Source organism: Meleagris gallopavo, chromosome 19, assembly GCF_905368555.1.
Source record: "Meleagris gallopavo chromosome 19, MGAL_WU_HG_1.1, whole genome shotgun sequence".
Lineage (NCBI taxonomy): Eukaryota > Metazoa > Chordata > Aves > Galliformes > Phasianidae > Meleagris > Meleagris gallopavo.
In genome coordinates, this window is record NC_139422.1 from 5,715,555 (window position 1) to 5,729,957 (window position 14,403).

Genomic DNA, 14,403 nt, shown 5'->3' on the forward strand with positions numbered 1-14,403 from the left:
TCTGAGTCTCAGAAGGAGCATTCAAACCAGTATTGGCGTTGGTTAGTGTCTCCTAGCAAGAGCATATCAGAAAGTAGCAGGCAGAGGCTACAGCTTAGAAGCTGTAAGTTTAATGTTGAAGGAATTTTGCTGTTTTTCTCTTAAATCTGTCTGTAGCACGAATGACAAAAAGGTTCTTCCATTGATGATAACAGACAGTAGAGTGGAAATATATCCAGTGCAGGAGAAATGAGGTGTGTTGTCTCTGCAGCCAGGGCACGGAGCAGGGCCTAAAGGTCTCTTCCAAAACAAACAGTTTGAATTGTGATGTAGTATTTACTTCTCTGTGTGCAGAAGCCTTATGCTGTGCCTTGTTTCCACAGCACAACATCTTCTGTCATCTTCTAAATTGTTCATTGTAATGACCATTTGATATTTTTTTTTTTTCCTTTCCTTTCAGGGCTGTAATAACAGAAGATTTCAAAGTGCCTGATAAAATGGTTGGATTTAGTAAGTACCTTGCATGCTTTTGGTATGGTTCTTCTGTGCAGGAGTGCTGCATATTCTGCTAGGATAAGACATGATCACAAGTTTTTGTGCTTGCTAGCCTTGGGTGAGTCTTGTCTGATGCTTTGTGGGGACCACATCATCTGCATTTAAAATCCATGTGCAAATGGCATGGAAAAGCTTGGTGTCCCAGTAATGAGAACAAGTCTGCATGGCACAGGCTACTGAGAACTCTAGTGGTTCTGTTCCTTAAATGTCAAATAACATGCTACATAAATATATCAAAAGTGAATTAATTTCCCCTCACTGAATCATTTTACTTTTGAGTATTCAGAAGTGTGGGAGGTGAGGGAGGAAAACAATATTTAAATGTTAAAACAAGACTTGACTCAAGGCAAGATAAGCAGAATTTTAAATCTTTCATACCTTTGCTGTGGGGGAAAACACAGCCAGTATGCATTGCTCAGCTGAGTTTTTTTCCCTAGACTTGTGTTCTTGGTGCTGTTCTCTTCTAAGCTTCATTTTAATTCCTCTCTTCCTTTTGATGATCATTACTCTTTCTTTCAATGGCACCCTCCTGCTGTTGTGACTGCAGAGATTGCATTTACTCTTCCACGTTAGGTATCTGTGCATCTCTCCCAATTTGATATGCAGAGAGTAAAAAAGAAAATAACAGCCCAAGATAATTACCCCTTAGGGCAGTGACTGTACACTGTAAAACTGTAACACTGGAATTCACGGGAAGGAAATCTGTCCTTCCACCAACCTTTATTTATCCATCCTGGTACCACACGTGTGGAGGAAGGGAAGTCAGAGGGGTTCTATAGCTGGATGAGAGGGGACCCTGCATATTGGTGCACCAACCATGTATTAAATACAATCCTGGTTCAGCAGCAGCCAGGAGTGCGAGAGAGGATCTGATTCATAGAATGATAGAATGGCTTAGGCTTAGGTTCGAGGGGACCTCGAGGACCACAGGCAGGGCCACCAACCTCCACGTTTAGTACTAGAGCAGGCTGCCCAGGGCCCCATCCAACTTAGCCTTACCAGGGAGGGCTGGGAGGTTCTTCTGCAGGAGCACCTTGAGCCAGGCATACCTGTTTGACTTGACAGTTCTGCTCTTTTGCAGTCAGCAAAGGGTGTGAGTGGTGATAGGCACACGCTGTCTCTCCTCAGCGTGTCTGTTTGTGAAACAACTGTTTGCTGACCCTAAATGTTAAGGGAGATGGGTATTTGTTTTCCTTAAGGTTTGATAGAGCGTTTGTGTAGCAGTTTTTTGAGTGCAGACTGAGTAAATAGCATGTCTTTTGAAACGTGGTAGTAAAACATGAATTTTAAAGATAGAAAAGCAAAAGTCCGTAGCTTTTTTAGGTTCTCAAATAACTGGTTTATTTGTTTGGGCTGAAATACACCTAAACGACTCCCAGCAGTGCTCAGACTTGCACCTTCTTTCTTACGTACTGTGTATCTCCATTCCAGTGCAAGACAAAGTTGTTTGCTTTTTTTTGTTGGTTTCCTTTTTGCTTGTTTTGTTTTGATTTGTTTTTTAAATGTTATCATACTGTGGATGCCTCTTCTACAATCCTGTAGTCAAATTGTACCTTTATAGAGAACTGCAACGGAGTAGAAGGGTGGAAGTTGCTCTGCAGTTTTTTGGGATAAGCAGCGTGTGCTGATGCTTGTTGAACTCATTTCAGTAATCGGCAGGGGAGGTGAGCAGATCTCACGGATTCAGATCGAGTCTGGCTGCAAAATTCAAATTGCTCCAGGTAAGAGCCTCTTCTGTGGTGGGTGAGCAGGCCCTGGTGTTGCAGAATGTCGTGTCTGTTGTATCAGGTGCCTTGCCTTGGTCATCATTTGTGAATGGTGGTAATGCGTTATATACTAGGCTGACGTGTTGGAAGGGCTGTTGTAGGAATGGGCTCCCTGAGAAAACAGGTTTGTCAGGTGGTTTAGGGAATTGAATAGTTAAGGAATTGTCTTTAACCAGCAGACGGGTACAGTACAGATGGACAATCCACGTTTTTAAAGCAGAAATCGCTTCTGCTTAGTTTTCTCCTGGCAGTGCCATTTAGCTCAGCTCATGCAATTTATCTCTGATCAGTCCACTCTGCTCCAGCTCCTGGCAGAAAACATCAGCACTTCTTCATACAATTTGCCTTGCACCGAAAAAAATGGGAGTGTGCCGTTTGCTCTGCTAGTGCTGCAGCCTGTTTGCTTTGGGGAAGGCTGTACTACAAGTGCTGTGCAGGACACTGTTGATGAATGTAATCTAGGTTTGAAGCCTCCCTTTAATTGGTGGGGAAGGCTTTAAAATAATACATATATATTTAAAATATATTGACCCTGAATGTCTCCTGCTCTGTGTGCAGAGGGGCATGTTTTCATTAGTACCTGATAGTTACCAAAACTGCTGCCATTTCTTAGTTCTGAGTATTAATGTAGGAAACTTTTTTAGCTTCTAGCCTGTGTGAGGAGTCAGCGCTTTTCTGCCTGCCTGACTACTGAGGGCAGTTTAGGTGCTAAAAGTTGGGAAGCATCCAATCTCTGTTGTCTTCTTTGCTTTGTAGACAGTGGTGGGATGCCTGAGAGGCCCTGTGTGCTCACCGGGACGCCAGAGAGCATTGAGTGAGTTCTGATTTTATTCTTCTCCTTTCTCCTTTTCTCTTCTCCCTAATGCTGTGCTCTGTCAGTGGTGCTACTTGGTTAGCCACACCAGCAAATGTTGGCCTAGAGAAACTTGAGGGTCCTGGAACACAGAGCCTCTTGGTCTGATGCTTTGAACTGTGCACCTCAAAGGCTTTTTTCCAGTTTCAGTTTGAACCCTCTGCAGAATTGTCCATGGAATTCCCCTCCGCAGGGCAAGGTTGCTCCTAGGGCACCTAGAATGCAGTTTTTGAGCTGCAGCTTTCCAGAATATTTAGCTAAGCTGTTGAAGGGCACTTCTCTTCTCCCCTTCGCTTCCCCTATTGAGCTGACATCCTTGCAGCTGAAGAAGGTCTGCATGAGGCCTCCAAAGCCTGTCGGTGCCACTCCAGAGTTACCTGGAGGTGTTGGTGTTGCTGCAGAGCAGCACAAGGCCCATGGGTGTGCTTGCCTCTGCACTGCTGCCAACAAGAAGCAAAGGACTGAACCAGAAATTCTTGAATTCTGATCCCTGCATGGTACAGACACATGGCTAGCCAGCAGGGGTTTCTACTCTTTAGGCCTATAGAAACTTTAGGGACAGTGTTTCCTCCCTCCCCCTTCCCAGGAGCTGAGTTTGAGACTCTCACAAACCAGTTGAGGACCTTCTGCTGGAACTGGATCCAGGATCCTCAGGCTTACAGGAACACACTTAACATATGGAGCTGCTCTTTCTCTCCCCAGCCTTTGGGTAGGTGGGTTTTTTAAAATCCATCTGGAAATCTTTGAGTTGCATTTGATAGTGAAAATACATGGGCACACAGATGTCTCTCTAAAGAGAAGACAACCATCATTCTTCCATTCCTAAGAGATCTAAGGGTACTTAAATCTTCTTACTCTACCATAATGATGCAAGTGGTGAGCCAGAATAAATATAGTTGGTAAGCTCACATTACAGGGCAGGTGATGTATTCTTGCTGATACTGAAGTGTTTTTTCTCCCTTTGCTAAAGGATATTTCAGAACAAGAGCAAAATATTAAAACAAACAAAAAAACTGGGATGCCCAATAAAATGCAGTTGGCGCTGATTGGGGGAGAGGTACAGTGAAGACCTCATTATTCAGAAATATGCAGTTAAATGTCTTTAAATCAAAATAAAATGAAAGGTGAGAATATGCAATTTTTGGAGCAGAACAATGTGTTAAGGATGTGGAACTAGGTGAAATTTTGTTTACTTCTGTGCTGAAATTGTTGTCCAGTTAGTTTTTTGAACTACTTTTTCAGGTTACTCATAGGAAAAATTATCTGAAGTGAGACAACACTTCAGAAACAGCAGATATTTAGATTGGTTTTGTGTGAGGAGTATTTCCTTTAGTTATATCTGGAGGCAAACTTATAGAGCTAATTTCCCAGTGACCCCTTCTCATCTGATATGCATGGTGTATTGAATGTTGTAATCTGTTGTCACACTTTATGCAAAATGTCAAGGTAAATGAATAAAACCTTCCGAATCTCTCAGAGTATTTGAATCAGGCTTCCAGAAATTCCACCTTTTGCCTTGTTTTGTGAGAAAGTTGAGAGAGGGCAGCACTCTGATCTTTGTGCAGCCTCAGATCACCGTCCCTTGAGCTGTCTTGAGTGAATGCCTGCTTGCAACAGATGGTTTCAGACCATTTCTTCCATCCATGTGTGGTGCCTGAGTATGAAGTGGGGAAGACTTTGCTTTAGACTGAGCAGGGAACTGGTGGCTTTCTTCTACCTATTTGAGAAGTGTTGTTGGAAAAGGGAAGGAAAGGGATATGTTGATAATAGCAGTCCTTGTGATGAAGGGAAGATGTATCAGCTACTTCTGATGTGCTAAAAATGCTTAGAGAAGGTATCTTTGCTTTTTGTGTCTGTCTCTTTTCATGCGTAGAAGAACTCAGTCTTCCACTGGTTGCTGCTGCAGTGTCCTTGCCTTGCTTCCTGGTGTAGCTTTAGCACCTGCTGCTTGGGGCAGAGGCTGTATTAGAGCAGTGTTCTGGTGCTGCTGGTGAGGGTGGGCAGAGAAGAGCAAGGCATTGTCTGTGAGGGATCAGAGTGGTTCACCGATGTGTGTGTTAGCATTGAAGCACCATCTGTTTTGTCTTGATCAAGAAGGAGAACAGAGCTTGAGGGTTTTTTTTTTTTAACCAAATATTACATACACATGGGGGAAATAAGTTTAGAGGAGTTCAGGGTGTAGGGCATCTTCATTCAAATTGTGCACCCCAATTGTAACAGCTCCTTAACTTCCAAAGATTTTGGAGCATGCTGCTGCTCTTCCTTTTCTCTTCCCCTTACGAAAAATCAAGCTGCTTATAATTAATCATGATAGGGGAAATTGGATACCGCCCTCTCCCCCCAAAATTAAGTTGTGCTAACTGGTTTCCTTCATCTTTTCACTTCTCTCCCCGATTGCTTCACATTCCAATGGTTCCAAGTCTCTTGGTCACACGGAACAATGTTGTCTAATGGTTGTTTCCCTCGATTCTTTTCCAAGACAAGCAAAACGGCTACTGGGGCAGATTGTAGATCGCTGTCGGAACGGACCTGGTTTTCACAACGATGTTGATGGCAACAGTACGATTCAGGAGATTTTGATCCCGGCATCCAAAGTGGGTCTAGTCATCGGCAAAGGAGGTGAAACAATAAAACAGTTGCAGGTGCGCAAGATGCATTTACTTTAGGGCTCTCTTCCCTACTGCAGCTTCTCTAGATCAACAAGAGCGTGCTGAAATGGAGAGCCTATAAATGCTCTAACCTTCTACAGCAGGGACTACTCTTCTGCCTTCGGAAAGCTGGACCCAACCTTGTGTTGCAGAAAAAAATCGGTTTAGCCCCAGCTACACATACAGAACTGTGAAAAAAAAACCTCGTGCTTTAGATAACATTTGGTGCGTGCTGTTCAGGATGGGATCCCTGTAGACAAGAAAAGTCTATCTCTAGTCTGCTGCTGCAGTAGTTTTTAATGCCAGCCATGCTGTTGTAGAGTGCTCTGCTTCTCCTTTGTTGTTGATCTGTGATAAAGCTGGCATTTGTCTTCCTTTTTTTCCTCATCCCACCCTTTCTAATTAAGTGTGTTGTTATGTATAAATCCATGTTCCTAGACGTTCTTTATGCTGACATCCTGTACAAGTTTTTAAAGGATAGAGGGTTCCAGAAAGGAACCTAGGTCAAAAATGCAGGTTTTTTGGTTGCCCTCTGTCATCCAGTAGTTTTAAGGCTGGTCACATAACTGCTATGTGTGGACAGCTACAGATTTTGGAAAGGGCTTGAGAAATCAGTTGTCAAGGTAGAGTTCTATTTTTGCAAGAGATTCACCTATTTAAGATCATCAGGAGTAGCACACTTTCTGGCAGTCCTTTACACTCCAGGACTGTTACTCAATTTGTGCTCTAAGTACTTGTGAAGAGCTACAGTAGTGTTCTGCAAAGCTGCTAACATGACCTACCTAATGTCTAGTAACCAAAAGTAGTCCCTTGTTTTAGAGACTCTGCTTAGCAAAGTGCTCTGTGCTTTTTCTTCAGGAGCGAACAGGTGTGAAAATGATTATGATCCAAGATGGTCCAATGCCTACTGGAGCAGATAAACCTCTCCGTATTACTGGAGATGCATTTAAAGTACAGGTATGTAATAAAAGTAAGCAACTGCCCCAGAGCGTTGGGGGGAAGTTGAAACATATTTGTGAACATCTAATGAAGGCGAGTCCTTTATAAATCCATCATAAATGCTGTGATCCCTGCTGGTTTTGTTTGTTCTGGAAAGTTAAAGTTCGAGTAGAATGAGTCAGAAAAAAGGACTAGCAAGTATTGGCCAGTTTACCTGGGGGCTCTCACTCCATGTAGATATTAGACCTGGGTAGAAGAGCTAAACAGGGAGGTTTGGAGAAGGTAGAGTTGAAAAACTTTCTAGTCCTGAAGCACAAGTCACAGCTACGTGTTATTTAAGCAGTTGGGTTCGCAGTGACCAACTTAGGCAGACATTTGAGAAAGTTTTGTGGAAGGCTCAATATCTCAGACAGCCAACTGACGCAGGTAATTAAAAGTAGAAAAAAAAAAAAAGAAAAGTAAAAACTACAACTCCTGAAACCAAGGGGTTTACTTAATGCTGATACATCATTCTCCTTGTGTCAGGGTTCTGCAGATACAGTCATGCTGCGGTTTCAAAGCAAAAACCCATGGTCATGCAGAGGTTGGAAGATTGCAGCATGATAGGAGCTCTTGATTTGAAGTTTAGGTGTGGCACGTTCCACTTCCCAGCAAGTGCCTTTCATACCTTGCTAGATACTTAAATCTAGCTTAGTATTCCTGTCTCTAATGAAAGAAGTTCTGTTTCATTGGATCTTCCTAGTCACAGACTGCTGTAACAATTGATGTTGGTCAGGGATGATTGGGTAGAATTTTTCAAGTCATTTATTAGTTAAATCTAAAGCCCAGTTGTATTAATTTCCACAATTCTTATACTTACTGCAAAGCTATAAACATGTAGAAAGTTTAATGAGATTCCTGCTGCTTTTTTGTCATACTGTGAGTGCTGAGTGTTTCCAGATGGTTCCTTCTGCCTTGCAACATTTGCTATTGTCGCATCTTCTGTGCCATAAATCATGGCAAGCAATTGTGAAGGCTTCATAAAGTGGAAGATCTTTGAGGCACTTAAAGTTCAGCACACTTAGAATGCACTGTAAAAGCTCATTGAGTCCTTGGTTTTGGTGGGAATGTCTGCATGCTGCGAAGTGCAGAGTTCTTAACTGTCTCATATCGCTAGGAAATATCTCCATTGCCCTTATCTCTGTCTTAGCATCTCTGAAATATCTCGAGTTGTCCATTTCTGTAATAAATGCCCCAGGAACATGGAAAATACATAAGAATAGGAAAGGAGGCAGATTTGCCATCGTCCCTCAAACTTTCAAATAGAACCCAAACATCTAAACCTTGACAGAAACAGTGGCATAGGCTTTGACAGGCAGTCTTTTTGTTTTTTTAATGGTGACTTACTGCTGGCATATTTCCAAGGTATGCTTTTACTAGCTGGGCATATATGCAAGTTTGTGAAAGGCCTGGAGAGCTGCAAGTAGGTAGGAAGAACATTCATTTGTCTCAAAAAAAAAAAAAAAAAAAAAAAAAAGCCTTGCTGGATTGCTGCAGACTTGAGTGTAACTTAGCGGACATGCTGACTACTGTGCTGCCAGGGCATCTGCTGTACTGTTGGTTTCAGCTCTGTCCAGTAGGAGAGGATCTTCCTTCAATTAAATAAAAAAAAAAAAAAAAAAGTGGGGAGAAAGTGATTGTTTTAAAAACAAAAGCTCTCTTTTGAAAGACTGAGGTACACAATTGCACACAAAGAAACTGCAGCCTCGCACACCTGGCAGACTTTGACATCTTCCACATCTGATGAAAGCAGATCTCCTCTGACAGTGGTAAATTAGCCACTATCGAGGCCCTAACGCCGAGATGGCGAGCAGAATATTTTAAGCTAACTGTAACTTCTTTCCCCATGTAGCAAGCAAGGGAAATGGTACTGGAGATCATCCGAGAGAAAGATCAGGCAGACTTCCGAGGCGTACGCAATGATTTCAGTTCTAGAATGGGAGGAGGCAGCATAGAGGTATGTTTTCTTCACAAGTACTCTGCTAACCTCCCTGTGGGACGGGCAGTGGGTGGAAGTCCTCAAGTTTCATGTGTAACCTGTAAGCTTTTTTTTTTTTTTTTTTAAATGCATTGTTTTTTGTTGCCAGAAGAGTGAGTCTGGCTGCAAAGGGGAGTTCTCATGGACTCCCAGATGGCACTTTTCTAATTGTCTTTTGAAGTTGCATTCTTGTAGAGCAGAGTTCATTTAGTGGGGAAGGAATTTCTGGCCACATGTTTGTTTTTCTTACAGAGTATCTTTGTGTAGCCTGGAGCTGCTTAACGTGGCCCATCTCTTTGTTAAATCAGAGTAACTCAGTCTAGTTCTGAGCTTTCATACTGCTTTGCCTTTCCCATCAGGTCTCTGTGCCCAGGTTTGCTGTTGGAATTGTAATAGGAAGAAATGGAGAAATGATCAAAAAGATTCAGAATGATGCTGGAGTTAGGATTCAATTTAAACCAGGTTTGTGTGAGGATGGGAAGCCATTACTTTCTGACCAGTGTTCCAGTTCGGGATCGCTGCAGTGATTCTGCTCTGAGGTTACAGCAGCTAGGCTTTCCTCATTTAAAGGTGCATTGTCTCTTTCTGTAAGCTGTTTAATGACATACTTCTTCCTCATGCACTTTCTATTTTTCAGAAAGTAAGATTATATACATCTTACTTACAAACATTAGATGTCACAACAGTAATGTCTTGAATGGTAACTGTATGGACAAACAAAATAACACTTCTGTTTCCTGTTAAGGAGTTCTCCTTCAGGACATGAAAGCCTTTGGAGATCAGGAGTTGATTAATTCTAAGTAACTTTCTCTGGGTCCTTGGCTGTCTGATCACCTATCAAAGCTGCCTTTGTCCTCTTAAAATTATATCAATCTCTCTCATGACTTTTTGACATTTGAAAGTGTTGTCTTCTAAATGCTGTCCCCTCTGCAATCAGATTTTGTCTCCTTTCAATATGTGGAAGTGTGGCTGAAGGTGGAGGGGAGAGAGAGTTTGGGCTAGACGTGTTATATGAAATGCTGCTGGCAGTGGTGCTGCTAGAAGGAAGCTTTTGTTGGTGGGTGGATATTTTCTTCTTTTAATTTAGTCTTTGCCACTTCTCTTCACAGATGATGGGATTAGTCCTGAAAGAGTCGCACAGGTCATGGGGCTTCCCGATAGGTGTCAACATGCAGCACACATCATCAGTGAGCTTATTCTTACAGCACAGGTAGGTTCTGGAAGCTCCTGGGAGGAAAGTGCTTATAGGAGAATGTCCATGCATGCAGCTGTGTGGATGAAGAACATCAGTGTTGAGTTTTTCTTCCTGTAGGCCAAGGAGAGAGCTGCTGGGTTTGATTTTTTTTGTTTTTAAAATGTGACCAGGGCTGATTGAGCTATGGGAGTGTATCCTGTTCTGAGGCAGTATCAATAGGCTTTGTTGTAGTTCTATGTTGAGCTGTTTTTCAAAGCTACTTGGAAATGGTGACCTAATGGACCACAGTCCAGCATTACAGTGAAGCAGAGGCTGGAGGCTCTGCTCAGAAGGACTGAGTAACATTCTGGGCAGCAGAACATTCTCAGTGCTCGCAGCACCTCCTTTGCCACCTCTCTGGTCTCTGGTCTTCAAGTCTGGTGGCTGTGGGAGGCAACGGAAGGTGAAAACCTTTCACATATGCAGTTACTGTGCTTTCTCAGACACAAACATACTGCATTGTCCTGGAGCAAGAAGAGTGAAGATGAGTGAGGCAGTAGGGCAAGCTCATGTGGAGAAGGTTGCATATTCCCTTTCTATTAGGAGGTAAATAGATTGTGACTAATTATCAGGTTTGGAACGGTCTAATTTCTCAATTAAGGTTAGATCTTATTTTCTCTTCTTGCCTTGTGCTTATGTAAGATTTTTGAGATCTGTCCTGGTAGCCTTTGGCTGCCTATGGCCTTTACTTCTGGAGAAATTTGTTATCTGAACTAGGTATGTCCTTTAAGTGTCTTTGAACTTAAAAGCTTCCTTTGGAATTTCTGGAAATTGTGTGTTTCAGCTGAGTAGTTCCAGAAGTTCTTTAAAGAATGACACTTGAAAGAGTTTGGATGCTATCTTGTGCATATTCAGTGCCAAGATCTATTATTGGTTGTTCTAAGCAAACCTCCCATCACTAAATAAAAGCAGCTGATGCTTGTTTATAGGCTTATTTCAGCAGATACGAAGGCACGCATTTTAAAAAATATTTTTATCTTCCTGAGTCAGGAAGGCAGCCGTAGCTCACATCACTGGCATTTCTTTAAATTGCTCCTAAGTCTTGAACGTGAAATTCCAAGAATATCTTAATTCAGTGCCATTCATTACAATGCAATTTAACTTCCTTTATTTCGTATTGAGGCAAGCAAAAAAAAAAAAAAACCAAAAAAAAAACCCCACCACTGACAGAAATTCTTTGCCTTCCAAGGAACGAGATGGCTTTGGAAGTTTGGCTGTAGCCCGGGGAAGAGGTCGTGGCCGTGGGGACTGGAGTGTTGGAACACCTGGGGGCATGCAGGAAATAACCTACACGGTGCCAGCTGACAAGTGTGGTCTCGTTATAGGCAAAGGTAGGTCTGGTGACACTAAATACTCAAGCTTCCAATTTTTCAGTCTGCCTGGCAGTTTTTTGTGAGTGCAGTTATTCAGTGGCCAGTGAGTGCAGCACAGGAGTAAGCTGGATGCTCTCTTCGTTGTTTACCTTGTGGTGTTCTCAATCATCATTGTACTCTCCAGGCCCTTGTTCACAGTGTGTGAGAAAGGCTCTTCATGTGGAGCTGACAGGCAAGCCTGTTACAACAAGCAGCTGGTTGAGAAAAGCTTCATTTGCAGATCCTTTTTTAAAGAAGTCATTTAAAAGGGAGTTTATCAGGGACGAGCAGAACAGTCATTTTGGCATGCTGAATTTCTATGAGTGCTATGTGGTAAAATGAAAGATACATGAATGTGGTAATGACTGTAGCTGCTTCCAGCCATGAACCTGAGTTGTGTGATGAGCAAAGCAAAGGAGCAGGTTTGTCTTCGTCACAGCTGATGTCTGGGACTGGTACAGAGCAGCCTGGTGCCCTGCCTGATGTGCACCTCTTCTTGCTCAGATGAGTGTATTTTGCTTCCTAAGCCATTGAATCACTCCATGCAGAACACACAGGCGAGGCACCTGGCCTTCCTGTGAAGATCCCGCATGCTGCCAAGTCACTCATAAAACCAGAGCATCTGCAGCAGTTGTTGTAGAGCATCAGGTAATGCCAGTAAGGAAATTAGAGCCACGAATAGCTCTATTGCTCTGAATTCTTGCAGTGCTTTTGAGTTAAGACACTGACGTATCAACGGAATTGTATTTAATTTTTTCTGTCTGCTTATTTCAGGATGAATGACATATGCCTAAACCAGTATTTAAGTAGTCACAGTTGGCTTTTAGTGTCAGCAGAGGTGAGACGCACAGAATAGGAGCAGATTAGCTGCCACTAAGGAGGCCAAGGCATGAGGGCATTGTGCCATGTTTCAGTGGCACTTAGGTCCCTTCCATCCTGATGGGCAGGAGTGAGCTTGCAATGTTGTGGCCTTTTCCCTTGCCACACAGCCTGCTGCACCTCACTTGTTCCCTTTCTGGCCCTCATGGCACCCTGAATGCTTTATAACCGGATGACTAGGGGCACAAGTATGCAACGTAGGCATGTCAGGTATATTTCAGATGTTTTTCTTTGCTATAAACCTGTTCACAAGCCAGAAAACTTCTTCAGTATGACTCTCCCCATTATGCAGATACTGCAGAATGATTGCACTTTATCTCACTGAATAGTCCAGCTGGGCAAAGATCAAGCAAAGCAAATTTTAAGCCCACAAGTGAGAGCTATATATATATATGGAAAAATCAAATTATAATGAAACTTTATTGCTGTATCCATTAGTCATCCTTAATAAAGGAACAGAAAAGGTCACTTGTTGTTCAGCAGTGCACTGAAGTGGAGCATTTGTGACTACAGAGAGCATGTGCTGAAAAGATAAATGCAGGTAGTGGAGTTAGATGTCCTAGCATTCAAGTGCAAGGCCTGGCACGGGCTCGCTGTGAGGATGAAGGGTGGCTTTTTACCTTTGTTTCCACAACAGCAAAACAAGGATTCTTACCCAGCCAGATCAGAAGCTTTCTGGAGTGACTAATTACTAGTTGTATGGTGATTTGAATGCTTGTAGCTTTGCAATCGGTGCTCTTACAATGCCTGCGCTCTTAAATACTGTTGCAGCATTCATTTTTTTGTCAAGTGAGTGATGGCTGTAGCATTGCCTTTTGGGGTCTGGATGGGGATGGATGCACTGCAGTCTCTGTTTGCTGAAGCAAGAGATTGTTGTCTGACTCTTCTGGTTTCTTCTTCCTTGCCTATGGGGCATTATAAGGCAGAGGGGGTGTTAATTTGGGGGTTTAAACAGTCACCAACAGCACAATCTTTGCTCACCCCTGTTTTAGTTTCTGAGCAGTTTCTAGCTGGTAGTGTTTGTGTTTGTTTTTGTGTGGTACAGAGCTTGGCTGTTAGCCCTCTGTACAATCCAGCCAGGTTTTGTGGGCACACGTAGCTGTGCCTCTGAGGTCAGCACCTGAGCAGTGGTTACCTTGGGCTCCTGGATGCAGGGTATCAGATGTGGCCAGGTAACTGCTGCTGTGCTTCCAGCTTCGTGTCAGCACTCCAGAAGCAGGGAGAAGTGGGAGACGGGGAAGTTTGCCATAGCTTGGTCTGAACAGTGTGTGTGACAGAAGATCCAGGCCCCTTTCCCATAAGGATTGCTTCTTTGCTTTGGAGTTTGAGCTTTTATGAGCTGATAAGAAGTTCCTGGCTCCCTGGAAATCTTGTATGTAGCTTTTTCCTCTAGAGGGTGGGTAGGTGCAGCTTTTCTTCTGTGAAAGACTCGAGGAAGGGTGGAGACAAGCACCATACACATGTCAAGTGCTTTCTCTGTTTGGTGGTGCATGGAAACAAACCGCAGCCTCTCTGGGCCCCCGCTGGATTTCCATGATAAATACAGCAATATTGACAGATAACGTGGCTGGCCTGGCTCTTGTCAGCTCTGCCTTTTAGCAGGTTTGATTAATTGCTTTACAATTTCACGTCCAGCTGGGGGGCCACTCTTGGATCACTTCTGCCCCCCATCAGGTAGAAGAATGGAGCGGGGCTGCTGAATGCGGCTGCAGACAGCCACCATGTGCCGAGCGGTCGCTGCTTTATGGGGGCAGATGAACTCCTTCCAGCCCTCGCAGCATCGTCTCGACTGCGTCACTTTGCACGCTCTGCTGAAAATTAGGAAAGTTTGGGATGGGAGGGGGGCACTTGGGCATGTGGCAGAATGGAGGGTGAGGAGAAAAAGGCCACCGAAGCCCACACAGGAGGTGGGAGCTTGCAGTCTGCCACCAAACCTGGAGAACAAACTTGCAGGATCCTTCTGTACAGCCTAGGAGGGAGTTGATGAAACAGCCCCAGCAGCAGCCAGCTTGGTGCTGGATGCTGAGCAGAAAAATAACTTGAAATCTACGTTCTCCTCACTTCCAGTCTGATGAGGATGCTTTGGATTTCGGTTCACTTTTGAAAGGAGAAACGTAGCGTGCTGTGTGAGCAGCAAGCTGTGCTTGTCCCACTGTCCCACTCCTTTGTGATCTGAAGAGT

The 14,403-nt window shown here is 43.5% G+C and overlaps 1 protein-coding gene across 8 annotated transcripts in view; it reads left to right on the plus strand.

Annotated features, from left to right (window-relative positions):
- FUBP3 (far upstream element binding protein 3) overlaps positions 1–14,403 on the plus strand; it is a 35,668-nt gene that overhangs the window by 12,276 nt on the left and 8,989 nt on the right. For all 8 annotated transcript variants that reach the window (XM_085239176.1, XM_085239177.1, XM_085239178.1 and 5 more), the window contains 9 exons: positions 440–489; positions 2,184–2,255; positions 3,057–3,114; positions 5,633–5,795; positions 6,660–6,758; positions 8,632–8,736; positions 9,117–9,219; positions 9,867–9,967; positions 11,181–11,322. In XM_085239176.1, the coding sequence (XP_085095302.1) occupies positions 440–489; positions 2,184–2,255; positions 3,057–3,114; positions 5,633–5,795; positions 6,660–6,758; positions 8,632–8,736; positions 9,117–9,219; positions 9,867–9,967; positions 11,181–11,322 (893 nt within the window). The remainder of the gene's footprint in view (positions 1–439; positions 490–2,183; positions 2,256–3,056; positions 3,115–5,632; positions 5,796–6,659; positions 6,759–8,631; positions 8,737–9,116; positions 9,220–9,866; positions 9,968–11,180; positions 11,323–14,403) is intronic.